This window comes from Zeus faber (genome assembly GCF_960531495.2).
Source record: "Zeus faber genome assembly, chromosome: 11".
Taxonomy (NCBI): domain Eukaryota; kingdom Metazoa; phylum Chordata; class Actinopteri; order Zeiformes; family Zeidae; genus Zeus; species Zeus faber.
The window spans coordinates 6,843,830-6,871,799 of NC_137205.1; the positions used below are offsets into that span (position 1 = coordinate 6,843,830).

Below are 27,970 nucleotides of genomic sequence, written 5' to 3' on the forward strand. Positions count from 1 at the left end.
CTCACCATTGTGAGGCTTCAAACAGGATGTTCTCAGAGGGAAGTGGTCAATGAGCTTAGAGTGTCACAGAGTGTCATCAGCAGGTTGCAACAGAGATACAGAGACTGGAGGAGTCACAGAAAGGCATAGAAGTGGACGTCCTTTGGCCACATCCCACACTGATGAGCGCTTCATTGTGAATAGTGCCCTGCGCAACCGGATGATGATGCCACTTAACTCCAGGCACATTTAAGGGAGGTGAGAGGCACCCAAGTGTCACGTCAGACCATTCGAAACCATTTACATCAGCCTGGTCTGCGTGCTAGACGACCTGCAAGGGTACCTGACAACACCACCAGGCACAGGCATCATTGTCTTGCACGGGTCAGGGAGCATTGACGCTGGACGAGGGACCAGTGGCCTCAGTCCTGTTCTCTGATGAAAGTTGATTCACGTTGAGCAGAAAAGATGGCCGCCAACGATGTTGGAGACGTCAAGGAGAGCGCTATGCATCAGCCACTGTTGTCACCAGACGAGCCTTTGGTGGTGGTGGTGTTACAGTGTGGGCAGGTGTGTCTAGTCAATACAGAACTGCCCTACACTTTGTGAATGGTACAGTGACAAGCCCATACTACCTGAATAACATCATTAATCCAGTCATTGTGCCCCTGCATGAACAACACAGGCCTCATTTCATCTTCATGGACAACAATGCCCCAGCTCATCGAGGTCGCATCATTAGGGAACGGCTGCTGGAGATTGGGGCACCTCAAATGGAGTGGCCTGTTCTTTCTCCAGACCTGAATCCCATAGAAAACCTATGGGATCAGCTGAGTCGCCGTGTTGAGGCTCTTAACTCTGTACCCCAGAACCTCAATGACCTGAGGGCCACCCTTCAAGAAGAGTGGGGGGCCATGCCTCAGCAGACAATAAGTCGACTTTGAACAGCATGAGATGTCGTTGTCAAGCTGTAATTGATGCTCAAGGGCACATGACAAGTTATTGAGACATTGACATTTTTTGTTGTGGTTTACCCACCACTGTTGTTGGCTTTTATTTGAATAAATTGTTTGAGATGAGGAAATCACCATTGCATGCTTTTACTTAAATGCCCTACTTTCATGATATAATATCACTGTAGTGTTTACATTTTCCATAAATTTCACCTGAAAGCCAAATATCCCTAACTTTTTGTGGGTAATGTTTATACATTACATTTTTTTAATATATATAAAAAAGTCATGATCGGCTCGATTAGTAAAATTAAATAAGTAAGTAAGTAGGGCGGCGAGTCGTACAGTAATCAAAAGGTTCCTGGTTCCTAGTTCCGGCAGCACGGCAAAGTGTCCTTGAGCAAGACACTGAACCCCTAACTGCTTTCGTTGAACAGGTGTGCGCCGCCATCGATGTGCGTGTGAATGGGTAAAGAGGCATTCCACTTACCAATCAAAAGGTCATAAAGTAATAATAAGCTGCTCGAGAATGTACATTGTAGTTTCCGTTAAATGCAATTCCAATGGATTTTGGATAGAAAAACCGCTTGAGCAAAGCAACAAGGTAATAAAGTGACAGCAGTATGCATATCCATACATAAACACATACATACATGTTTCTGCTTGTTTTGTTTTTTTTGCTCGTTGTTCGTGTGCTTTAATACAACAACAATAACAAAAACAATAAAAAATATGAAATAACAACAATAATAATAATTATAATAATAGTAATAATAATAATAACAATAATAATAACGATAATTATAATAATGACAAATAAGTATTTCAAGATAGTGTATCCTGTCATCCATTAGGATTAATATCGTAAACTGAGTTTACGATATTGAACCAATTTCCAACTGAACCAATTTCATTTGAGCTGCAGATGAGTTTATTAAACAAATATGCCACTTTGTGAATTTTTGAGTTTGTCTACGATTATTGTTTTGAATACATTTGAAATATCTGACTTACAATACTCAAATTCTCCTCATTGCATTCACTCAAAGGGGTTTCTGATGTGGATGATTGTTCACATAAACACAATGACAGCCCCCACATAGCATTGCGTAATTCATATGTGATAAAATACATTGTCATAGGTTTTTATCGCCTACAACCTTTAAATGCCCAAATAAAATTAAAAAAAAGTTCACACGTAGATCCGTTTGCAATTTTTATTCACGTTTGTGACCCCGACCGAACAAACCGAGAAGAGGGAAGCTGGGTTGGAATGGATACATGGAGTGGAGTTACTGCAAAATGTTTTACACAACACAAGCGATACACTTATTTGGATATTTCTATATTTATATTTCCATTTTGTGCATTCATTGAATGTGTATTGTAGTATTTATTGATATTTTTCCATTTGTACATTTATTTATTTTGTATTATTATTATTATTATTATTATTATTATTATTATTATTATTATTATTATTATGACAAACCTGGACGTAGCACAGCATGCAATTCTAAAAGTGGCCACTGGGTGGCAGCACAGGAAGCAGGCGCTGTACCTAACAAGCCGCGCTGTGAAAGCAAGGCACCACTGCTACCGGACAGGGACACCTGTCTTTGGTTTGTCATCATGAGGATAATAACCTACACGAATGATGTTCGAAGCAACTAAGATAGAGTGCTTTGCCTAAAAAAAAGAAAAGAAACCATAAAACAACTGATATTTTTAGTTTCAACCTGTGCCATATACTAAGTCCCTCGCCCTTTGCTCTTGTCGCTCCTGTATTTTCTCCCTCTCTGCTAGACAGGAGGTAAAAATGGACGGCCCATCAGCGGATTAATCGGTATGCCGAGCTCCTTTCAAATAATGACGTCTACTCTCGGCGATGTGCCATTTGTTAATTAAGAGCTGTCTGAATTACCCCCCCCACCATGTGTTTAGTTACCCTCATTGCCAGAGCACCCCAGAGGCTTGTGTTGCTGCTCTGAAGCAGTGTCCCACCCGCCACAGCGGATTTATTACTTGTTTGATTGGAGAGAGGGAGAGACGATGTGCCTCATCGTCCCTACTTCTCTTTTAAACAAGTTAATACTCTGAGGTCCCCAAAACAGGTTTTGAGCTTTTTTTGCGGAAACTACCACTCAGATTATGCATTAGAGCCATTCTAATATCCCTCTAAATACATTGTGTTCCTGATGCTCTGTTTCAGTGGGTGAAGCTACTGTCCTGAGGCCACAAGTTGGGGTTTGAGCACAAGTTCCGGGTTCTGTAGGCCAATGGTGTTTGACCATGGCTTCCGGGTTGGGTTCTAATTACTCAATAACTTTCACTTATTTCACCTTATCATCCCACCAAAATCTGTTTCTGAACAAATTAGAGTTGGGAAATAAGCACTCCAGTTGCTGAATCTTCTATAATATTAGATCTACAAGGCCTAATTAAAAAATTTGTTCCAACTTTTGTTGGCTGTGCTCCAAACTTGTGGGAGACACCGAACCGGGACTCTAAAATGAAATAAAATAAATACATCTACAATAAAACACTCCACAATCTGTGATAAAATAATCTAAGCTCATGCAGAGAGTAGAAAAAACCTGAAAACTGAGCGTTCAGAGTGGTCGGAAACCTGAGCGTTTTTCTCACAGCAATTACTTTGTTATTAGTTTACCTCATTATTTGACAGTTTGGCCTAATATGTCTCATATGGACATCCAACATTGTAATAATATATATATATGACAGAAAATAAGGGAAAGCATAATAGGTCCTCTTTAGACTCTAATTACCTCCACTGCTAATTACCTCAATCTCCCGCAGCTGCATCCCCTGCCGTTGAACCATTGCTGGGTCCCCTCACCTGCAGATGCTGCCAAGACCCCACTACCACAAATGCATAATACACAAATACATACACACTCACACATACTTGCAAACACGTATAAATACACATAAATAAATAATCAGACAAAATAAGTCAACAGATAAACAAACAAATAAATAAATGTATGCCTTTGGAGGGAAAAGTGGAGTGGAGCAAATAAAACGTCTGCCTGGTGCTTTTTTTTCTTTCGTATATCATCAGATGGCCAACTCAGTGTCATATAGCCACGCCCTCGTCTCCAGTCCTAGGTCAAAAAGGCCAGCTTCTGAGGGTGGGCTGTATAGGGGGCAGCTGGTGATTATGTGCTCGGCAGTCTGTTCAGGTTCGCCACACTCGCATGACGCACTGTCGGATAGGCCCCACTTCTTTAGAGAGGACTTGAAGCGCCCGACGCCAGTACGCAGGCGGTTCAGCGAGGTCCATAGGTGGCGTGGCATGTCTTCTCCTTTTACACCTCCTCCTGGGTCCCGGATGTATCGTTGGATGCGGGAGGGCGCAGCTGACTCCCACGATTGTCTCCAGGATGCTGCCAGCCAGGCGTCCTTGGACAAGTCGTCAGGGATCGACTGTAGCATCTCTTGTGCTGCCTTGTTGTAGGGATGGCGAGACTTGAGCCTGCATGGTGGTGCCGGTGTTGTTGTGGCTTTGTGTAGGATGTGCCAGTCGTTCTTCTGGGCTTTCCTTGCCAGGGCGAGGGTAGCTGCTTCCCGTCGGAGACTGGGTTGGGCGATACCAGCTAGGACTGGCAGGTAGGACACAGGGGTGGGTTTCAGACAGCCAGTTACTATCCGGAGGGCGCTGTTGATGACAGTATCCACCTTGTTCGCATGTGGACTTCTGCTCCAGGCAGGGGCACAGTATTCCGCTACGGGTAGGACCAGGGCTTGCGTGGATATGCGTAGGGTCTGGGGGGAAGCTCCCCAAGTCGAGCCTGCAAGGCGGCGGATGAGCGAGACCCTTGCGGTTGTCTTGGCCTTCACTTCATCCAGGTGCTGCTTGTAGGACAGCGTCCGGTCCAAGCATACGCCGAGGTACTTGGGGGCTTGCTGGAACTCCAGGCGGATGTTGCCAACATGCACGTCCAGTTCCCTTCTTGCCTCCCGGTTGTAGAGGTGGTAAGCTGCAGACACTGTTTTGCCCATGCTGAGCTGAAGGTGCCACTTCTGGAGGTAGTCTGCCAGGATGCCCATGTCTCGGTTGAGGCCTTCTTCCATAGTGTTCCATGTTGGGCATCGAAGCATGATGGCCAGGTCGTCCGCATAGCCGTACTTCTTGGATGTTGTGTCTGGCAGGTCGTGAATATAGATGTTAAATAACATTGGTGAGAGGACAGAGCCTTGCGGGACACCGTTCTTCAGCCTTCTGAGCCTGCTGGTCTGGCCATCGCTGGTTTGTAGGATGAAGCTATGGTTAGATAGCATCTCCATAATAAATCTCACCATGTGCCGGTCCGGGATTGTTCTCAACAGTTTCAGGTGTAGTCCACGGTGCCACACGGTGTCATAAGCGGCTGTCAGGTCCAGGAATACTACTTCAGCTTTCTCATTATCTTGGAAGCTGTCCTCGATGTCCTGGGTGAGTAGCGTTACCTGGTCCACCGTTGACCTGCCTCTGCGGAAGCCGGCTTGTTCCGGTGGGAGTTGAGGGTCCACCACTGGCTCAATGCGGCTGTGGATCAGCCTCTCCAGAATCTTGTACGGGACACAGAGCAGGGATATGGGCCTGTAGGACTTCGGGTCTTCGGCGGGTTTGTTCGGCTTTGGCAAGGCTATGATGGGAGCACGGCGCCAGATCTTCGGGAGCTTGGACCTCCGGAAGCATGATGAGAAGAATTCCTGGTGCAATCCATGAACAACAGCTTTTTTCACACTACAACATGATAGCAAAATACATCTCACTTGGCACTTGGACACATCCTCAGTGATAGTACCTGGGATCATAGGGTGTTTCGGGTCTTTCAACTTCAGACACCCTCACCCAAGCGACCTGACCGGGAGTGATCAGCTCCCGGCATGTATCCAAGAAGCATTCATCCACGGCTTGTCCCTTCTGATCCACAGCCATCTAGAGGCTTTCTCCGCTGCCTCTGAAGCTCCACCTATGTCCTTTCTTTTGCACACACCAGTGATGCCCAGGGGGCTATAGGCTTTGCACAAGGACTTGCTCGCAAAGCCCCTGCTCCCCACCTCGATGGGCAAACACTTGGCACGCTACCCCTGTCTGCAGCACCTTTCCACCAGCTCTGCATATTTCTCCCTCTTCCTTTCGTTGGCCTCTTCCATTCGCTTCTCCAAAGGCACCGTGAGCTCCAGCATGACCACTTGTTTGGATGATTCCGAGAACAGCACAATGTCCGGGCGAAGGGTGGTCTCTACGATGGCTTTGGGGAATTTGAGTTGGGTTTCCAGGTCCATCCTCATTTGCCAGTCGTGAGCTGACCCAAGAAGGCCTGCCTGGGCTTTTGGGCGCGGGTTTGGATGTTGTCCCGCTCTCAAAAATGCGATTTCTCGTCTTGATGGTGGGAGATGCTTGCTCTGGTCGATGGCGCTACAAATGGACTCAGCGATTGCCTTCAGCACTTGGTCGTGTTGCCAGCGGTCCTCCAGAAGCTTTAGGACAAGCGCTGAGGATGCGCTCCAGTGTTCTAACCCTAACCCAACAGAACAGTTATTCATTATTATCAGGATTTCTTTATTTAGGTAAGTATATAGCTATAAGTGCATGACACCAGACCTTAGCCCTCTGCCAGTATCGTTTACGTCCACCTCAGGGACGTGCGGTCAGCGGAGGCAGGTGAGTCAGAGCCTCACCTGTCATCGTGAAAAGAAAAAACAAACGATGATAAAATAAAATAAATATCTGATCTGTGCTATAATTGTAATTTATGTATTCCAATCATTTCAATCTTTTGAATTTGCGCATTTCCTGTTCAATTAGAGGGTAGACGCGCGAGGTGAGGCAGCGAGGAGCAGATTGCGCAATCCCTCACAAACTAGGTTGAACGCATGCGCCTTTTGCTTTCTCACTGTTTGTCACTAATGTAATGTTTGTAGACACTTTTATTATATGTCCTCACTTTCCATAAAATAGGTAATGTTTTTTCATGTATGTGTATAACATATTTAGTCTTGCTTATCTGACATAAAACCCCACTGAAAAAGCACGAGGTGATGCAGCCAGTATCTCTGCCTCACTGAAGGGGCGTGTGCGTCGCGACGTTCATCCCTGGCAATAACTCCATTGAGACGGAAAGACTTTTAAAACTAAAGGAAGATAAGGAGGACTTTTACAACAAAGTCACGGGGATTTTTGTCCAGAAGGATAGGAGAATGGACGTAATTTATAAGTAAAAGTAAGACCATGCATACACTGCAGAATATCCTTTTATTTGTATTGAATGAGTACGTAATTAATTAAATGCTCATAGTAATTGTGTAATTGCGATGGCAAATTAAGAACACACGGAGGGTGCAGAGCAAATGCGCTCTTTCTCTGAGCCGCTATAAAATTAACGCTAACCTTAACTATGTGTGTGTAAAGAATGCTGATATGAGACATGAAGCACAACCCGCAGTCAATGTGCAAGCTGCCAACTGAATGGTGAATTTAAGCTACTCTACTGGGTTCATATATTTGTAAATCTGACTCTGAAAAAGTCCGTGCCTCACCAGCCACAAACCTCACCGCGCGTCACTGCTCCACCTGAGGTCCAGGACAGAACACACCGGGGCTATTAAGGCGTGGACAACGATAAGAGTGTGTGATCGCCATTAATCCCGGGGCTTAGACAGACAGGCAGACACAAGTGAGGGCAGAGGGGTACGTAGCGGAGGTGTTCCCACAGGGAACGTGTAGTGCACAACTATCAGGTCGGCCAGAACGAAGAGGGAGACAACGACACACACCTTTCGCAGAAAACCGCATCGGCCACTTCCTGAAGATACTCTACAGGTCGGTGGATCATCCCGCGATTACCAACCATTTTCCTAGTTCCTCTTCTTTTTCGACAGGGAGCGGAGTAGGCAAAGTCCTCCTTGGACACGGGACTTGACTGATGGAAGCGGCTGGCATCGGTCTAGCCCAGTGCATACTGAGGTAGAAGTACCAATAGTGTGCCTAATAATATAAAAATATATATTAATGAGATCCATTCCTCAATAAGTATTTCTCAAAAAATTAAATGACATCCCAAATTTCCAATACTTTGTCTTCACAATCAGAATCAGAATCAGGCTTTATTGGCCAAGTGCGCTCACACATACACGGAATTTGACTCCAGGTTACAAATGACTCCGTACTGACCCAACAGTCGGAACAAATTAGTGGAATGTAAATGAATGTTGAATAATTTAATAAATACAGTGGACGAATGAATGGATGAATGAATGAATGAATGAATGAATGAATGTGGAGTGTATTCACAGTAGCAGCGGAGACAGCGAGATAGAGGACCTTTATTATGGTGTTGACTTGGTTTCTATTTGGACCCTCCGATTGGTTGGGATGAAAACGAAGGGAAATAGAGCCAACGTGTCCTCAATCAGAGAGGCTCCCTAGTTGTTATAGACTGAAAACCGTAATTCACTTCCCCACCCCTGGTTTTTAGACATGGCGTCCAACGTGGAGAGGATCATCCAGTGCATCAACAAAGGGGACCAAGACGGTGTCCAGGCACAGCTGGACCGCTACAACAGCGAGGTACCTACCTAACCACCGACCCACCTGTGCTTGTTGCCATCACACCTGTTGCTATGACTCCCAAATTCCACGCTCCCTGCATCGTGATCAAAGACAAAGGTTGGAACTTGTCGTGTCACCATGACAACAACTTTTTTCCATATCCTGCCTCTCCTCAGTACGCAGAGTGCTTCTTCTTCAACGTCGAGGAGTGGGAGAGACGAAAGGTCAGGTGCGGGGAAACGAGAGTTGACCATTTTTTTATCTCACCCCTCACTTCCTCTTGATGAATTGCCCTCTCACTCTCTCTCACTCTCTCTCTTGCTCTCTCCTTTTCCTATCGGTGGCCATTGCTTCCTCATATGCATCTCTTGTACCCTTTTGCTTTTGATCTCTTTTGTTCTCTCTCTCTCTTTCTCTCTCTCTCTCTCTCTCTCTCGCTCTCTCTGTGTCCCTCTTCCTCTCTCTCCCCATCGCATCACCATTTGACCCTGATCCCCTTGCCCCCTCTCTCTCTTAGCCGGGACAACAGAGGCCAGGATTAACCTGCTGATCAGTTTTAAGTCCGCTCATCCATCTGCTGCTCATCTCTATCCCCATGTGTCGTCGTTCCCTCCCCGTCCCCCACGTCACCACCCAGTCGGCTTCGGCCTCTCCCCACAAAAGCCTTTCTCCTCATTCTGTTTTTTAATTGTTTGAGAATTTACAGTTGTTCGGCAGAAAGCCTGCAAGAAAATTGATAATGTGATGGGAGTGCGTTGAGACAGAAAGGGGTGGGACAGCAGGGAAAGCGATCTGACGGTCCAATTCTTGCGGCGATTTCTTCCAGCGATCCGGCGATTGAGCACGCTGGAAAAGCATATCCCACAATGCATTGTGTGGGTAAGACACCAGTAAAGCTTGATTCACATCGAATGTGTAATCGTATCCAACCGTCGGATACCGCACCCCCTAGTGGCCGCCGGATGAACTGTATCTGAGTTTCGCATCACAAAATGTGTCAGGGAAAATGGAGAGCTTGTTTTTTAGAAGTTGGTTCACCTGGACATTTACCACGTTCCATGAATGAGAGTTTAAAACTCCCTATATATACAGTAGCATTTGCAAAGAGTGATTTTTTTCTATTAAATACGTACAATTCTCTTAGATAAGAGATTCATTGATAGTGAGTATGGTGAAATGCAACGTTAATGTTAATAACGTCATTATTTTGAAATACATGACTTATTTACTTAACCCAAACCCTTAAACCCAGTTACAATAACACATTTGACCAACGTAATTTCTGGTCCTACTGTCGGACCAAAACCTGTCGCATGAGTTGAAAAAAAAAAGACAATTGACTCGTCTGAAAATGGGAGTATATATTTTAAGAAAAGGTTAAATGTAAACATAGTTTCTTGAACTTAATTTACCTGAACCACCAGGAATACCGTAACTGAAACATTTCTCTCTGAATGAACTGAGTATAGAGACTGGTGTCTTATGTTTCCAACCTCGTGACCCATAATGTTCTCAACCCCCCCCTGCTGCCTTTGTAAATCCCTTTTCATTCCCTTCCCTTTCATTTAGGATGAGAAAATGTGGTGGGTTTTTTTTCCTTGGGAGGGGGGGGGGGTCTTGTAGATCAAGATTTATATCCACTATGCTTTTGTTCTATTTCAACCATTTGGTTAATCCCTCTCCTCCTTGTCCGCATTCCTCCCAATCCATCCCCTATCCACCTCTTTCCCTGTATGCCAAACCCCTTCTTTGTCAGCTCTGCCTTTTCTTCTCTGTAATATTCTGTAATAGTCCTTGTGTCTCCTTCTCTCCTGACTACAGCAACAGGAACTGGAAGAGGTAAATAGAAACCTTTTAGAACAACGAAACACAAGCAAATAAAACAAGCTAGTAATTGGTGCACACACACACACACACACACACACACACACACACACACACACACACACACACACACACACACACACACACACACACACACACACACACAGGACTGTGCTTAAAGCTGATTGCATAACTACGCTGTAAAGCTGATTGTATACGCTATGACTCAGCGTTATTGGCCTCTAACCAACTTGACCTTGCAGGTATCCCAACAGCTTTCCTAGTTGGACTGCAGGTCATTTATTCAGCCCTGCAACTTGGTTTCCATTCATTTTTATATTCTCAGGTCCTTAAAGTCCTAAAATTTCTTAAATTCAGTTTTACAAATATTATGCATTAAAAGTCAATGATATAGTCTTAAATTCAAATTTTTGAGCTTCGGGTTAACTTCAGCCCTAACTCTTACCCTAACCCCACTGCTGCCAGTGCACCTGCCCCAATGGGGACCCTTGTCAATAAAACAGCCTTATAATCAAAGCTAACCCCAACTAACTAACTAACTAATTTCAACATTTAGATGCTGTCTGATTGTATGTCACCATATGTTTCTGTTTTTATCTAAATTAGTTAAGTTCTTCTGCATGTGATTCAAAATTTCTGATGTCATAAAGCCTACAGCTGAACCTAATGTTACCTGTTCTAGATGAACCCAGCACAATTTATACTTAATTTCGTACTTCAAGAAATCCAAGAGAATCTATCTACTTAAATTACTATCTGACCTAAAGGAACAGTTTGTAGAATCATCTAGTTCACAACCACCATATATACTCAATGTACCTCTGCCCTGTACCAAATACATAGTACTCAACGGTCATTCTCTATTTTATTATGCGCCCCCCCCAACTCTGCTGAGCAGTTCAGGAAAAACAAAGTGAGGGAGTACGTTCCTGACTCGGATTCCGACTTCAATTCCGATTCAGAAGAGGATGATCCTGACCTCCTTCTGCGACGGGTAATTTGGAGAGTGTGTGTGTGTGTGTGTGTGTGTGTGTGTGTGTCTGTGTGTCTGTGTGTCTGTGTGTGCCTGTCGCCTGTCATAATTATTGTGCTTGTCAATTGGGGTTTCTATTGTATGACACAAAGAATCTAAGATCTATTATCTTCCCTACGATTATCTAACAATAGTTTTTAAGTTAGATAGATACTTGAGGACATATGCTCTCTAAACTAGCAGTATAAATCAGAAAAAAACCCCAATTCTAGACCAGGGACATTATCTTCAATTAACTATTAAGATTTCATTGTTTTGTGGTCTCATTACATCTCTTTTCCCAATTTCCCGCCACATCCCGATCCAAGCGTCTGGCCTCGGCTCTGGTATGCTTTATTCGGAGCCGGCTACAGCCCGGGGTGCTGAGGGTGTGTCTCCGGACCCTGCGCATCCTGTCCCGCGATCGGCAGGCTCTGGGGCCCCTGCTGACTGACACGGCCCTTCTCACCCTGGCGCACCACGGCGGCGTCAGCCCCCCGCAGACGGACACACTCCATGGTCAGGGAGAAGACACCGAGGAAGACGAGAAGGAGATTCCCGACGAATGCGAGGGCGACACGGTGGAGGAAAACGGCGGCGGTGACCCTTGCGGGTTCCGTCCCGTAGAACCAGCGCGATGCGCCGTCACTGTACAGGACGCCGCCGAGAGCCAAACCACTGCGCCCCACTCACTGGGAAATAGTTTCTGGCGCACCCCGAAGAGCGAAAGCGCCCACGGAGTGCTGGCCCGTGGGAAGAGGGACGCCAGGGAGGAAAGGAGTGAGGATGAGGAGAAAGAGGAGGATGGGGAAGCCTGTCGGAAAGAGGCCATGAAGGCACTGTGCAATGTCATCTACAACAGCCAGAGGGCGCAGGAGAGGGTCAGCGCGCTGAGGTAACACTTCGCTTGGACTTACGCTTGGACTTACGTCATTTTTTGTGTAGCCTCTTAAAATTGTTTTATCTTCAACCCCCCTCCCCCAACCTTTCCGTTCCACCAGGCTTCTGACCGGCCTCTGCAAGAAGCTCAAGCTGGAGATTGAGAACAGGGCTCCAGCCATTGGCCAGTTTTATGAACTGCGGCTGCTTTTCCTCCTGACAGCGCTGAGGCCCGAACTCAGGCGACAACTACAGCAGGTGACAGTTGTCGTTGGTAAAACCAATACCAATCAACTGTTCTGTGAAAATGTCCCTTAAAGCAACACTATGTAACTTTATTAACTTAAAATAACAGCTTCAAAATAATTTTGATAGTACACTGACTTGAATTATGGAGAATGGCACCTCTTTCATTCCCCCCCACGCACCGAATGGCTGTTCTTGCACGATTTAACTTCTGTGATCGGGTTCGGAATTGCAGGAAAAGTGCGTTACGCTTTACGGCACTGTGTCACTTGCTTGATATTCGGCACAGGGTTTCTGTTAGCTGGTTATTACCGGTTTTTTTTTGCCTGGTAAAATTGATTAAAAATAAATGTAATAATGTCCGGTAATAATCCTCATACAAAACGTAGCTCCTCCACCTCCCCGGCGGCTTAGGCACGGGCATGGGCGAATACTCAATTTCATTGCGCCACAGGGTTTGTTTCATCCTCTGACTCGCGCCTTGTGAGCCGATCTGCCAGGCCGAGCACCTCTGGCACCTACACCGGTAGCAGGGGGCCCACTCCCTCCCTGAGTTCTCTCTCCCCACGGATACCATGGGCTGAATGCTCGCTGCTCCAGGAAGCAGCGAGGTCCGTGCAAGGGGCGCTGTAAACTAGGTGTTCATATATTTGTATCTTTTGTAACACAGGCTGTTATTCAAAAGTGACCGATAAGCTTCAAATTTGTCCGGTTATTTTCGGACACTGGACTGAGTTTTATGACACTGGTGTAAAAGTGCAATAGCATTCAGAAACTGTAGGGGCGCCAAATCCCAAATACCACTTTGAAATGAGTAAATAATGGAAAAATTGCTCGTGTTGCGAGATCAAAATTGCAAGTACTCATTTATCAGCTCCAGTCAGGATAGCAGCTGTGTGTTCATCACAATAAGCTTGAGTTTCCCAATTGAAAGTGAAAAAAGGGTTGAGAAACACTGACGTAAGAAATGAAAAGCTGAAAAACAACGGCCTGACCTTGCGATAACCCATTTTCACCTTCACCTTCTTCAACGCGCTCCCAGGACCGCGGTGTGTCCATGCTAACTGCTGCCCTGGAGCAGTGTCTGGATCTCCGCCAGGGGAAGGGCTACGAGTCCCTCAGTGCCTGTGGGGCTCCCCCGGTCTCCAGAGAGGGCTCCCAGTGTGCCATTGAGGTCCTCAAGACCCTCTTCAACATCACCTACAGCTTCCGCCGGCAGGAGCCTGACGAGGTGAGAGGGAGGGACGGAGTGTGTATACCACAAGGGTCGTTACCATGCAGTCACACCATGCACTGACTGATGAGGAAGACCCAGGTTGTTATTTTTAGTCTGGAGAGTGGAATGGAAAGGCTGATAAAATTCTCAGCTTTTAGAGATATTTTGTCCAAGGTGCACAATAACAATCTGATTCTGTGACGTTCTCTTACTCACCTGGTGTGTTCTCCTGGGGTCACAATTCTGCAGCATTACTAACTTATTATGACACATTTTCTATTGTGTGTTCTTGTCGAACAACATGTAACAGCAATTTTATTAGTAGAAGAAAACCGCCATGTCCAGTGTCAAAGTCGTAGACTGGCCATGTATTTTTATCAGTCTCAAGTAGTGAGAGATGTTATTTTAAAATAACACGTTTTAAGGGGGAGGGGCTGTAGTTCCCCAATTCTGATATTTCAGGACAGGAGTAGACAGCAATGCAAACTCATCCAAAAAAGTGTGTGCATGAGTGTGGATTTACATAATATATAATCGCCTAACCAAAAGACAGTCCATCAACAATGTAACCCTCTCAGCTGACAGCTGAGATAATAATAATGATAATAATAATAATAATAATAATAATAATAATCATAATAATAATAACGATAATAATAATAATAATAATAATAATAATAATAATAATAATAATAAAATTATTATTATTATTATTATTATTATTTAATTGATGTATTGTTTATTCGTCTATTTATTTATTTATTTGTTTATGTATGTATGTATTTATTTATTTATTTATTATGCAGGAGGATGCTGCGCTCTACCGCCACCTGGCGGTCGTGCTTCGCCACTGCCTGCTGCTGTCTTGTGAAGGGGAAGATCTGTCAGAAGAACTTCAAGGGTCAGAGCACTGTGACACTTGGGATGCCTGGGTGTAATTTGTACATGCAAGCTCTCAAAGATGCTTTAGCTAATAGTCCAAAGAAAGATAAAAAATTAAATTAGAAATAAAAACTAGTTTGTATAAGTGGCTACGGTAGTTGAGTCTTCTCAATCGAACTACGATTGACCAAGCTTGGCTTCCTCTCCTCCTCCTCCTCCTCTGCAGTCACACTGTGAATGTCCTGTCGGCCCTGCCGCTGAAATGTCTGGACGTGCTGCTGTCTGCGGGTGTGAACGAGGGCTCCCGCGAGTGGGAGGGCGTCAACATGGATTGTGTCCACACGCTGCTGCTCTTCATGGAAAGACGCCTCGACCGGGTGAGTGGACACTTATACAGGTTACTATTATTGGGAGCCTATCCTTGGGAGCCTAGTTTGGTACAATCTGCTGACTACTCTGTGTGCTTTTGTCAAGGGTCAAAAGCTGAAGGAGAAATTGACCCCCGTACTGAATCTTCTGACCGAGAGCTGCCGGGTGCACAGGGAGACGCGTCACTACCTCCGCCAACAGGTTCCTAATCCCTTCTTATACTTATGAATTCCACTGTGGAAGGACGGCTGGCATTTTCAAACAAGCCAAACGTATGTATTTCTATTGCCTCTGCCGTCTGGCGAGGAAATCGAAAACTCCAACGCCGGAATCTGCGCTTGATCCGAAACATCTCAACCTCTCACACAACTTGAAAGCGTTGTCAAGGAGAATAACTGAAGACCTATGTCTTCCCTAGACCAGTCTAGAAAACTCCTCTCCCCCAAGTTCTTGTTTTCATGGCACCTGGGCCCGGCCCCTTACCTGTTCCTCCCCTCCTCCCGGCAGATCTTGCCCCCCCTGCGGGACGTGGCCCTCCGCCCCGAGCAGGGGGCCACACTGAGGGGCCGCCTGGTGCGTCTGATGACCCACGTGGACACCGACATAAAGCACTGTGCGGCCGAGCTGCTCTTTGTGCTCTGCAAGGAAAACGGTACGTCTGTCACTTCCCGGCTGGAAGTTTAGTTGAAGGGGCGCCATTCAATCCACCATCGCGCAAGCTTGTCCTGTGTTAAAACGTATTGAGGGATGGCGGGGAGGGAGACCTGAACTACTCCAGCCAAAAGTAATTGTTATGCATGGGAAGTTACCTGAACTGAGCTTAGGTGGAGCATAGGAAGCTCATTAACTGCAATGTGTCACGACTGCTGTGGCCAGACACAAATAGATGTCAAATGAATACCTTTACAAACTTTACATCCCCTTCAAGGCTAGGCATCTAGAATAAACCACCATTTAAAATTTGGTATTTAAAGGGGCACATTTCAGCCTTGTTGCTGCTTCTCATCACATCGGGAAGAAAAGTTCGACCCCCCAAAGTTGACAAGTCGAAAAAGTCGGTTACAAAGACGGTTTCCGAAACGTCCCGCTCTCTTCCTCCCACGCACAGTGAGCCGCTTCGTCAAATACACGGGCTACGGCAACGCGGCGGGTCTGCTGGCGGCCCGGGGCCTCCTGGGCGGCAGCCGGGGGGCCGTGGGGGCTGCCACCGGCGACGGCCGCCCCCCGCAGTACTCCAGCGACTCGGACTCGGACACGGAGGAGTACCGCGAGGCCAAGAGCCGGATCAACCCAGTGACGGGCCGCGTGGAGGATGAGCAGCCTGACCCCATGGAGGGCATGACGGAGATGGAGAAGGAGGAGGAGGCATGCCGCCTCGTCTCCATGTTCAACAGACTCTCCCGGTGCGTGCGTGCGTGTGTGTGTGCACATGTGTGTGTGAGCTATTGGATACAAAATGAAGTATCTGTGTTTAAGTATGTCTTATATAGACCTGTTTTACTCTTTCTCTGTCTCTCTTGCATTGTCATTCCCCTCTGTCCCTCTATGTAGCTCTGTTTCTCTTTCTGTCTCTCTCTACCTCTTTCTGTTTCTCCCTATGCATCACTATTTCCATCTCTTTCTCTCTCCCTTTCCATTCAGTAATTGGTTTTATATAAAATATCAGCACAGCAGTTACTACAGCTAATGTCAACGTTTGTGTGACACCAAATCTCCCTCCACACCCCCCACCTCCCCCCAGGGACAAGATCATCCAGCCGATGGGGGTGACGTCCGAGGGGCGACTGGCTCCCATGTGCGGCCAGATGAGGGGCTGCACCCTAGAGGAAGAGGAGCAGGAGGAGGTGGAGGAGGAGGACGAAGAGCACGAGGAGGGCATGGAACAGTAGGCCACGGGGGGAGGAAGAGACAGACAGAGACAGAGTAGGGGATTCTTTTTACCCACTGTAAACTAGCACAGCCCCCCCCCCCCATCTGTTCTTGCATTCCCACCTATCACAATGTATAGGAGGACACACACACACACACACACACACACACACACACACACACACAAAGGTAGACTATGCATCATCACACCAGCAAAAAAAGGCAGCAGGCAGCACTGAGCGAGAGGGAGGGAAGGGGGAGGGGGAGAGAGACAGAGAGAGCCTGTGCGCAGGTTGTACTATTTTCACGTTCGTCATGGCAACGGAAGGCATTGCTCCCCAACTCTTTTGTATTTAAGGGACCCCGCCTGCTTGGGAGAATGAATAAACACCCCCCACTTATGTTCAAGGGTGTGTTGCAATTTGCTTCAAGGAGAGACGCACACAATGCACAGTTGCGTGTGTGTGTGTGTGTGTGTGGACGTGTGTGTGGACATGTGTGTGTGTGTGTGTGTAGAGCGAGAGAGAGAGAGAGAGAGCGCCCTCTTCCTGTCCTTTATGAATTTGCTCTCAAGAAAATGCCATCATTTTTTCATGGTACGCTCTTTAATTCGTCTTCCATCTTGTTGCCATGTCTCCGCAGTCTCTGCTCGTGTTCTACATGATTTTTTTCTTTTCACGCAGCAGAGGAAGAAAAAAAAACCTGACGACAACTTCCCAATCTACTACAGAAATAATTTATATTGGTCTTTGACTTCTCTTTCATTAAAAACTAAACTCACCTAATCTTCACTGAGTATATTTGGAATAAAATGGATAAAATAAAACGTTTACAAATTCTCTTTCCATTCCAATACATTAACCCCACCCGCCCCCATTCCTATACCCGTGGAAGATGGATGTGTACAATTTTCGGTAGAGGGAGAGATCCTTGGTGGCTTTTTCAACTAAAAACGAAAGATCCTCACAGATTTGGGGATGGCATTTTTGTTTGTCTGCTTTAATTGTTTTTCATTATTCAGGGGGATTAAAATCATAATTGGAAATTTGCTTTACGTTGAAAGATCCAAATTGCAAGGCTGTACTGATTCATAAATTCTAGCCGGGATACCAGCAGTGTGTTCATCAAAACAAGCTCAGGTTTCTCACTAAAAGTGTGAATTACTAGTAGACCATAATAATAATTTGCATATTTATATGTTTTGTGACGTTTTTAGTGGATAACAGGATAGAGGTGGGTGTGGGATTATTTCATTGTGAAAAAGTCACAGATCAAAAAAAGCTACTGTACAGGTCGTTGCTGCACTCCTTTATACACAGGGTTCATTCTGGCAGGACAGAATGAAATTCAAGGACTTTCAAGTACTTTTTAAGCATTTAAGCACATTTAAGCAGTTTTTCATTTTCAAGGACTCTGCGCAAAACAAATATAATACATTTTCAATGTATTATTTATTTACCTTCATTAATTAAAATATAATACAGTCTCGTTATCTATTATTTATATTTGTATATATATTATTAATCTCATTGTCATCTACTATTATAAGTGTCTAGTTCTAACCATGCTCGATTCTGTTTACATTTCCCTGGCATCATCTATGCTGGAAATATTTTATTACCTTACGATTTGAATAACAAGTCCCGGAGCAATATCACAGGTTTTCAAGGATCGGGTTTTTTTCAAGGACTTTTCAAGCACTTCAGCACAAAAGGGTCTATTTTCAACGTATACCAGTACAATTTCTGAGGACAAAATTCAAACACTTCAAGCACCTCCAGGACCTGGTAATAACCCTTGCACACAGTATGCTTTTCCACCGGTTTTTCATTCAAATGGAAATCTTTGGGAGGTCCGCTTCGGTGACAGTTTCCGCGGAGTGAAATCAATGGAGAACACAATTTTTTTTGTTGTTTTGGTTTATCCATGTTTCATTTGAACGTTTTTATTTCCTTTTTGTCAAATACAGGAAGTTCATGTACAGAAGAGGAACCGGGAATTTAGAGACTGAAGTAGCTGTACAAATATTTACAGATCAAAGCAAAAGCAAGAAATAAAAAATCTCCCCGTGCAAGATATTAAAACTCCCAAATAATAATAATATTATTAATAGCAATAATAATAATAATGACAATGATCATAATCAACAACAAACAGATAAAAACGACAAACGGTAAACACAGACTTATTACGCTTTCAAATCGTTTTTGACCTGCCGCGTTTTCTTTCAGAAAAGGACAGTCGTTTATTTTCTCCTTTAATTATTATGGTGTTTTTTTGTTTTTTTTATCCAGGCATACAATCCTCACTTTCTCTTTCTCTCTCCTTGTCTTTTGAAGAACAAACAAAGAAAGAACACAGATAGCTTCATTTTTAAATACACTCACCCTCAATCGTTTTTTTTTTTAAAGCAAACAGAAATGAGGGCAATACCACATAGTCCTTTTGTAGCCCACCCTCCTTACCCCCTTCCTCGTCCTTCACTTCTATGGTTTTCAATCCCCCCCCTTCACTTCAACAGGCCAGAAGCGGTTTGCGGGCGAGTCATTGTATGCGTATCCCGATAAAACATCATTATTTAAAAATAATAACGGCAAACAACCCTCGACCAGGGAGGGTTCTTTTGTTTCATTTTGTTTTTTTAAAAATGTCCTTGTATAAATTATACAAACCATAGTTATCGATACATATTTATAGTGCGGAAATGTGTTGTGTGTGTGTGCCTGTGAGTATGTGTGTGTGTGTGTGTGCCTGTGAGTGTGTGTGTGTGTGTGTGTGTGCGCGCGCGCGTGTGTGTTCCGTCCACAAAATAAGGAAAATCTCTTACGTAGTGCCGACCGAAGTCATCGTCTTCCTCCTTTGCTCCATTTGTCTTTTTTTTTTTCCTTCTTTTTTTTTTTTTCTTTCTCTGGGGGAGGGTGGGGGTCGAAGAGACCGGACTCAGGAGCCCGTCACACATTCACGCGGTTACAACCCTCCCACCCGCCCGCCCACCTCCATTGTGTTACCTGGAGGACAACCCTGCGTAGCGAGTTCCAGGAACAATCCCCGACTCCCAGACTCTCTGCGGTCTAGGGCTCAAAATACTGCGCTGGGATCAGAAGCGGTCCCGTCCTTTTTCCGTCGTATGCTTGTTTGTCTGTTTGTTTGTTTGTTTTGTCTGTCTGTTGGTTTTGGGCACCGCTTCCCTTCAGGCCTTGGCACTGAGGGTGAGCAGCTCGATGAAGGAGTTGAAGAGGGTCTCCAGCCAGCCCTGGTTGGCCATGCACTGCTGCACTACCTCCTCCTGGCCCGGGTCCTCGGCCGCCTGCTCAATGCTGTCCGTCTGTTTGGGGTAGAAAGGAAATGCAAGGTTACATACCACAGGCTGTATACCACAAAAGAACAAAGAACTTTACCCTATTGTCAGTTAAGTCGATACAAGGTATAATTCATTCAAAATATTCCGTCCTGTTAAAGCAGGGGTCTTGAACCTTTTTCAGCCCCAGGGCCCCTCGGCGGATCGAGAAACAGAGCAGATTCTTTAAAAATAAAATTTTGTGTTGCATTTTAAACCCGGTATATAATAACATATTCATAAAGTCCTATTAACCTATTTATATACTCAGTTATGATGCATATGGTTCCTGTGTTTTTATTTTAGAGTTTGATAGAGTATTAATTTTCGTTAGTTTCCTACCTGTGTGAAACGAAAAACACAACATAACTAAGAGACGGTTCTGCGCCGTCTCTCCAACAGAGTGGGAAGAACACAGCGTGTTAAAAAGTTGGGGGATCCCCTGCAGTACCTCCAGCTGAAACCACGGCTTTAGACCAGGAATTTATGGTAAGGTTTATATTTTATGGAGGCCTCGTTTATAATGAGACCTCCCATGTAAGTAACGATCTGAAGGAAATACGGCCAGCGATGACGCCTGTAGATTAGGGTGGGGCGATGTGGCAAAAATGTCACAGTTTTATTCAGGCAGGGTTGCTTGCTTATTCATGTTGGTTTTTAAGACTATTTTGGAAGTTACTGAAGAGTACAACCAAACTAATTTCCCTATTTAAAAAATATAGCCCTACAAGGTAACACAACCTAAACTAACCTACGGTTTGCTATTACTGGTTTATTGGTGTGTCTCTAAGGTAGGAGCGTAAAATTTCATGGCTCCCATGTCACTATCAAAATCTGTAAATAAATGTTGTGTAACATTTAATGTTATTTCCCATTAAAGTAGGGGGGGGGGGGTGAAACATCCAAAGTCTCACCACGCTTGGCTTATTCTGTATTGTTTTAATTTACAGAAAAAAAGAAAGATAAAAGAAATCGGCTCTCAGACGGGACCTGGCTTCCATCGCTCGTTTTGACACTTCACGACCTATTTTCTCCACTGCATGTCCGCGTTCCCTGTTTCTCCAAACAAAACAAATCCAAATAGTGAGTTTTATTTTAGATTATAATAATTAATTGAAGAAAACCAAAAAAATGTCCCCAATGTCCCCACACCGCACCCGTAACTCTAAAAGACACGTCTAGCGTCTGAGTGGCATTTTTAATAATATAAAGAGCTCCGTTGAACAGGGCTGTCCAAACTACGGCCCGTGGGCCAACTGTGGCCCGCGGTCCATTTTTAATTGGCTCGCAGCAAATTCTAAAAATATAATGGAATATGGTCCACACACGAAACTTGTGCTTGACTGTATTGTACTTTTTAGTTTTAACACTAGGTGGAGCTACTGTCTTTAACAAGGCAGCTTCTCCACAAAACAACAGTTAGCCGGAAACACAGTTGTAAGGCGAATCGAAGAATTGTCAGCTAACTTAAAACATCTAGTGTCAGATAAAGCTTGTGCTTTTGACTTTTACTCGATTGCATGTGAGAGCACAGATGCCACAGACACCGCACAGCTGTTAATTTTTTGCAGGGAGTTGACCATAACTTTTGCATTACAGAGGAGCTGCTTGATCTTAGGAGTCTAAAGGGCACAACAACAGGTAAGGACATTTTTGAAGCTGTGTCAGATGCAATTGACAAGATGGGACTTAAATGGGACAAGCTGTGTGGAATTACAACGGATGGGGCTCCAGCAATGACAGGCAAGCACAAAGGAATGGCCTCTATGGTGTGCGCCAAGGTGCAAGAGAGTGGAGATGAGGCTGTTAAAATGCACTGTATCATCCACCAAGAAGCCCTCTGTGCCAAGACAGTCCAGCTTGGCGATGTGATGAACACTGTTGTGAAAACTGTCAACATAATTCGAGCACAAGGGCTCTACCACAGAGAATTTCAAGCTTTCCTATCTGATATTGATGCTGAATATGGGGACCTACTCTACCATTTTGATGTGCACTGGCTAAGTTGCGGCTCTGTGCTGCAGCAGTTTTATTCCCTGGGATCAGAAATCGACCGAATCCATCGGTTCTCTGAAGAATCAACATCAGCTTCTCTCCCTATCCGACTTCTACTGGAGCTTGGAAAAGGCCAAGTTGCCTCTGATAAGATGCCAAGCAAAAAGAATGATGAGTCTATTCGGCTCAACATACAAATGTGAGCAAACATTTTCTCTGTTAACTCTGAACCAAAGCAGATTGATAACCAGAATGACCGACAGCCATCTCTGTGATGTCCTTCGCATCTCAACAACCAAACTTACTCCGGACCTGCCAGCCACCCTTCAGTCCAAAGCGCAGCATCACTGCTCCCACTGAGTGCAACACTGTTCCCATTATAGGTGAGTTAAAAATATATTACACAGTATTCATGTGTTAATAAACCCAATAACTTGAACAATTCAGTCAATTAAAGTTAATAACATTTTATAACAAACGTTAGTTGATGTGTTAACAAGCCCAATAACTTATTTGCATAACAAGATTGAAATATACCCATCCCCTTTTCCCCTTATTTCCCCCCTTTACAGGGCTGTGAAGGGGGATCACCATCCTATCTAAGAAGCAATCTGAGGCGGCTGTTTTGAGAATGTGCTGCCAGCCATTTCTGTAACAAAATAAATGAAAACTCATTAATGGAAAACTGTGATGCAGGCTGTTTTTTTTTCTTAAAGCATATTCAATTATCAATCAAAATTTACCTACATCTGATTGATTTTGTCAACTTTAATACACTAGAGGTGAGGCGATATACCTCACCTCTAGTGTATTAATGAAGGGCCCAGCCCTTCATATATTTTTCTGTATTTGGCCCTCAGTGAAAAAAGTTTGGACACCCCTACCGTAGAAACTGAATGTGTTTCAGTTTCTTTTCTTTGCAACCGAGCACCACGGTTCGGATCTGACTCGCCATTTTTCAGAATGTTTTTTTCAAATAATTTTTGAAATAAAACATATTTGTACAAAATAAATACACATATTAACCCACTATTTGTGCTTTGCTGGTATTCGGATTCCGCTCCACCCCCTTCTTTGCTTTAAGTGCTTGTCCTGGCAATGTTGCCGCTTCCATTCACACACACTTCCATTCACTGTACTGGCATTTTCCAGGAAATTATATGAGGTTAAGAGTGGGGAAATTCACGGCACGACTTTTACGGAACATCAAAACCGGCAACCCTTTACCATATGACGCCAATAAGGAATATTGACTGTGGATTTACGGATTTCATGCCATGTGGGAAAAGGGCTTAAGATAATTCTACATTTTGTAAGCCATTGTCAAAACACTAACCAGGTGGGTTATAGGACAGCAATGTTAACAGCAGGTACGTTCACAAATACCCTGCGGTAGTTGTCAAGAGGGCGGTTAATATGTTCCATATTGGTCTCCCATATTGGTATTATGGCCTCGCTATGCAACTACTCAGTTACAAGGTCTGGCTGCAGGAGATGACGTTTGCCAGATGGCTAGGTACCAAGAGACCCATTTGTAATAATTCACACAGTACCAAGCGCAGAATTAAATACTCAGTTCATTTAGCAGATAGGATAGGACCGCTTCAGAGATACCCCGCCCTCTCACTGTAGACAGCTGTGTCGCTGTGAGGTTCCGCAAGTGCAACTTGGGCCCGGCGATAAATCAACATTATCCGTTATTGTCTTTCAGCGGTAAAGGATTGCTACGAAATTAAAATGGCACGCAACGTCGTAGTGTAAATAAATGACGACGAGAGAATTTCTTTAACAACATGAGCTGGGAAATATTAGAGGGAGTACCGTTTGAACTACCAGAGCTCTAGTCTAGCTCTAGCTCAATGTGATCAACCTCTGTCGGATTCTTAACATGGAGACTTAATTCACGCACAGATTTCCCTGCGATGGTGATCGCAGGGAAATTATGTAATTCCTCCATATTGCCGTGATCGGAGTGCAAAAAAAAATATCAACAGAAAAATTATACAGTATGTGTGTCCTTTTGTCTCCTTAAAAAATATATAATAATGCAGGCATATATAGACGATGTCCAGGCACAGGAAAGTGCACTCTAGATAACGACTAAGAAGCAGGTTGGGATAACGAAGATGCTCTCCTGTCATTTCTCAAATCACCCTTTGTGTCTAAAACCACCCATTTCTTACTTTATGGTGTTTAAGCCACCCACAATTTTCTTGGATATCAGCAAATCTGCCGTCCAACGTTAATTGCCAAATGCTGAATACGTCAATCAGTTAGTGTATTTGAGTGCCAGAGGAAACTGGTTAATTGGCCCACCTCAAGCTGGGACGACTTCGGTAGCGTGGTCTCCTTTTGAAATGAGGGTGTCTCCCTTTTAAATTGAATAACGTGTGTGTTTGACTGCATTCCACATGTGCAGCTTTATTTGGAGACTATGAAACAGGAAGCACCCCAATAAAGTGTGTGTGTGTGTGTGTGTGTCTGTGTGTGTGTGTGTGTGTGTGTGTGTGTGTGTGTGTGTTGGCTCTACGTACCTCCTTCTTGCAGTGTAGGAAGGTGTGGTACTTGTAGTGGTGGAGCGAGTGGTACAGGCTGTAGATCCGACACGTCTCAGTCGACAGCTTGAGATCCTGAAAGATTTTCTCATTTTATTCTCGGCTCAGAGGGGATGGGCGCATAATGAGGTTTGTGAGCCCCATTCATCAGCGTTACAAAATGTTTCCTTTTACGGAGCAGCTTATACACTGTTTGAAGTTAAGTACTGCCGGCTCTCTTGAATGGCGAGTAGCAGAATCATTTCACTGCAGTGACTTCTTGTCAAAGCGTGTCGAGGAGGAACCGAATGAAAGCTCACTGGAAAAAATGGAAACAAACCCTAACAACAGTTTTACAAGCAGAATTGTCAAATCAGAAGGTGCATATGCAGCAGATAATAAACACCAAAGTTGTGATAATGATTGACCACTATATCTAATTTTTGACGTAAGAGAGGGTTTCACTCATTTATTGGTAGAGACGTTGGGATATGCTGCCCAAGTAAATTGTCATAATTGGAACATAAACAAGGCATCGGTGTTCAAAAAAATGAAACAAAAAAGAATATAAATATGAAAATTGATAGACTAATTTGCTCTCCCATGAAAACGTTAGAAAAAAAATATATAAAAGTCCTATCAAAACATCTGAGACCCAATAGTTTGATAACAAAAATGAAAAATTTGTAACAAATCAATAAATAGACAAAAATTTAAATAAAAACATTGAATATATTGAGTATAATGTACCTGTGTCTGAGAATCAAATACCTATGCAGACTACATTCCCAAAAATCAATATTTCAAAAGCAATTATTTTTTGGCAGAGTAAGCTATGACATTTATTTTCCTTTTTTTTTGGATTTGCGGATTCTCTTACCTGCTGCTTGGGCATGCTCCGTTTCACGCGGTTCAGGGTCTTGCGGTTGTAGCCCTCGCCGCCCAGGTGCACCTTGACGGCGGCAGACTCCAGTGGGTCTGCCGTCATTTTTGGGAATACGTGCAGTGCCTCCTGCGGACAGTCAGGTTGGAATCTTGTCAGTGGCCTATGCTTAAGTGGTAATCCCATCACTATTTTGTTTTAAAAAATCCCAGATTTGATACTACTACTTTTTTTTAGCTGGCAATTTTTAAGAAACAGCCAGCTCCTCTATATGTTTATGATTATGATTATGATTATTATTATTAATCTTATTATTAATCTTATTATCATCATTATTATTATTATTATTATTATTATTATTATTATTATTATTATTATTAATAATAATAATAATAATAATAATAATAATATTAAGCATAATAATTATAAATGATACTTATTACTACTATTATTATGAAATGTATATAATTATAATTATCAATGCTTGATTAAGCATTTAATTCAATGTTGATGTTATTATTATTAATATGAATAATAATAATAACAATTATTATTATTATTATTATTATGATTAGTATAATAATACTAATAATAATAATAATAATAATAATAATAATAATAATAATAATAATAATAATAATATTAATAATTACACATTTTAGTATTATTATTAACAACAATAATAACAATCATAAGAAGAAGAATAACAATTATAACAACAATATCAACAATTAATTCAATGCTCAATCAATCACTCAGGAGTGACATTTTCACTTTAGTAGTAAGGTACAAAGTCTTCATTGGTCCAGTGTTGGTATGAGAAACTTGTTGAGCTATCCAATCCTTGGATCTGACATCATGATTGTTACTTTTGAACTTAATTTAAAATTGTCAGATATCCAGGAAACTTTACAAGCCCAGCTTTATAGATATACATAGATACAGAGATGTGCAGTTTCCTTTGTGGAGTTAATAATGTCCATACGGTTTAGAACCTGAGTGTGATAGTGTTTGTGAGTAATGAATGGAATGGAATCATGATAAACAGCGTCTGGCATCAGGGTGGGGGGGGCAGTGTGGGGATAAGGGATATCTCCAGTATCAAGCGCAGACATTATCGCAGATTTCGATTCAGTATAGTGGTTAAAGTGGATTTTACTCTGTATGTAAATCCAATATGGGCTAGATTGGACTTGGTGCAATCCATATTCCTAATTAACTACTAATTAATACAAAATGTATGAACAATACTTGTTAAATTACAAAGTAAATGTCTTTGAAACGCTTCATTTCACTTTGCATTCATATTAACTAAACTAATAAGTAATCAGCAGGAGTCCATCAGATCTGATGGACTACAGGTAATTAGCTACAAATGGTCTTCCGTCTGAAGTTAAAGAACTCTGAGCTCAGTGAAATTGAATGTAGGCTGTAGCATATTCCTGAGAGACAGGATGGAGTTGGTGGGTTGCCAGGTCACACAAAGATTCCCATCCCCACGACATCTCAAACCCCACCGGAAGCAATAGTAGCAGTACTAACAATTTGATGGGAAAATCGCAAACCTGGTGTGGTGTGGGGGTGGTGTGGTTTAAGCAGCCACACCTGTCTTGGGTGTAGTTAATTGAGCCCAGGATAAGGGTGGCTGTACACCTATTGCTTGTCAGAGCAATCAACGAGCAAAGGTTAAATCACCCATCCCCACACACACACGGGGGAGCCTTTGCCATGACATGTTTACATCTTCTCAGGGCTTGCCCGCTCTCTACAATAAAGTGGTATGTTTCAACACCATCGCCTGTGTCTCTGTGTTGGAGGGTCCTGAAAAAGCCACTCGAGTGGCATGTGGCAGGCGGAACTGCCATACCTGGCAACCCTGCCCTTTGTTTTTGTTGTTTTTTTTAGCAGGATATAGGACAAATGACTAAAACCGCTTTTTACCTGATGCTGTGCACTCATGTTGATTCTCCTCAACAGCCTCCTCTTCTGCTCGTTGAGCAAACCATCAATCTTCCTCATGGGTGGGAGGTACAGCTCATCTGCCGCGGTGGATCAGAAACAGAGCGAATGTTTTACATGCGCGGGGGGCATCAGACACAGTGCCCACTTGGCTTCACTTTCACTTTCACTTTCACCCATCTGCCCCCCTCCACCGCGCCTTCACCCGTCTTTGCTCACCATCTGTGTCCTCGAGGGCCTGGATCATGTCGGGGTCCAGGGCTGTGCTCACCAGCATCTCCACGTAGCTCCGGAACATTTCTCTCATGGCCCGACTGTTCACCCCGCCACGCATGGGTCCTAGAGAGAGAGAGAGAGAGAGAGAGAGAGAGAGAGAGAGAGAGAGAGAGAGAGAGAGAAAGACAAGAGCAAGAAAATAGCTATTATTAATGAACAATGCTCCCTGGTA

The 27,970-nt window shown here is 43.9% G+C and overlaps 2 protein-coding genes across 2 annotated transcripts in view; one reads left to right on the forward strand and one right to left on the reverse strand.

Moving 5' to 3' along the window:
* Nucleotides 1–8,424: 8,424 nt before the first annotated feature.
* LOC307236944 (chaperone Ric-8A) lies at nucleotides 8,425–16,834 on the forward strand (the record flags this gene model as incomplete). The annotated part of the gene is made up of 13 exons (XM_080009539.1): nucleotides 8,425–8,514; nucleotides 8,673–8,720; nucleotides 10,318–10,335; nucleotides 11,240–11,335; nucleotides 11,683–12,248; nucleotides 12,355–12,490; nucleotides 13,521–13,709; nucleotides 14,501–14,595; nucleotides 14,803–14,953; nucleotides 15,051–15,146; nucleotides 15,453–15,597; nucleotides 16,054–16,348; nucleotides 16,687–16,834. The coding sequence occupies 13 exons, from the start codon at nucleotides 8,425–8,427 to the stop codon at nucleotides 16,832–16,834; spliced, it is 2,073 nt and encodes a 690-aa protein (XP_079865665.1).
* A 3,006-nt stretch (nucleotides 16,835–19,840) lies between these two features.
* The window catches only part of prr12b (proline rich 12b), a 31,444-nt gene continuing 23,314 nt past the window's right edge, over nucleotides 19,841–27,970 (reverse strand). Inside the window, exons 14-18 of the mRNA XM_080009540.1 lie at nucleotides 27,742–27,861; nucleotides 27,505–27,602; nucleotides 25,561–25,692; nucleotides 24,681–24,776; nucleotides 19,841–20,139 (exon numbers count right to left, since the gene is read on the reverse strand). Coding sequence (XP_079865666.1) covers nucleotides 20,005–20,139; nucleotides 24,681–24,776; nucleotides 25,561–25,692; nucleotides 27,505–27,602; nucleotides 27,742–27,861 — 581 coding nt within the window. The 3' untranslated portion in view covers nucleotides 19,841–20,004. The remainder of the gene's footprint in view (nucleotides 20,140–24,680; nucleotides 24,777–25,560; nucleotides 25,693–27,504; nucleotides 27,603–27,741; nucleotides 27,862–27,970) is intronic.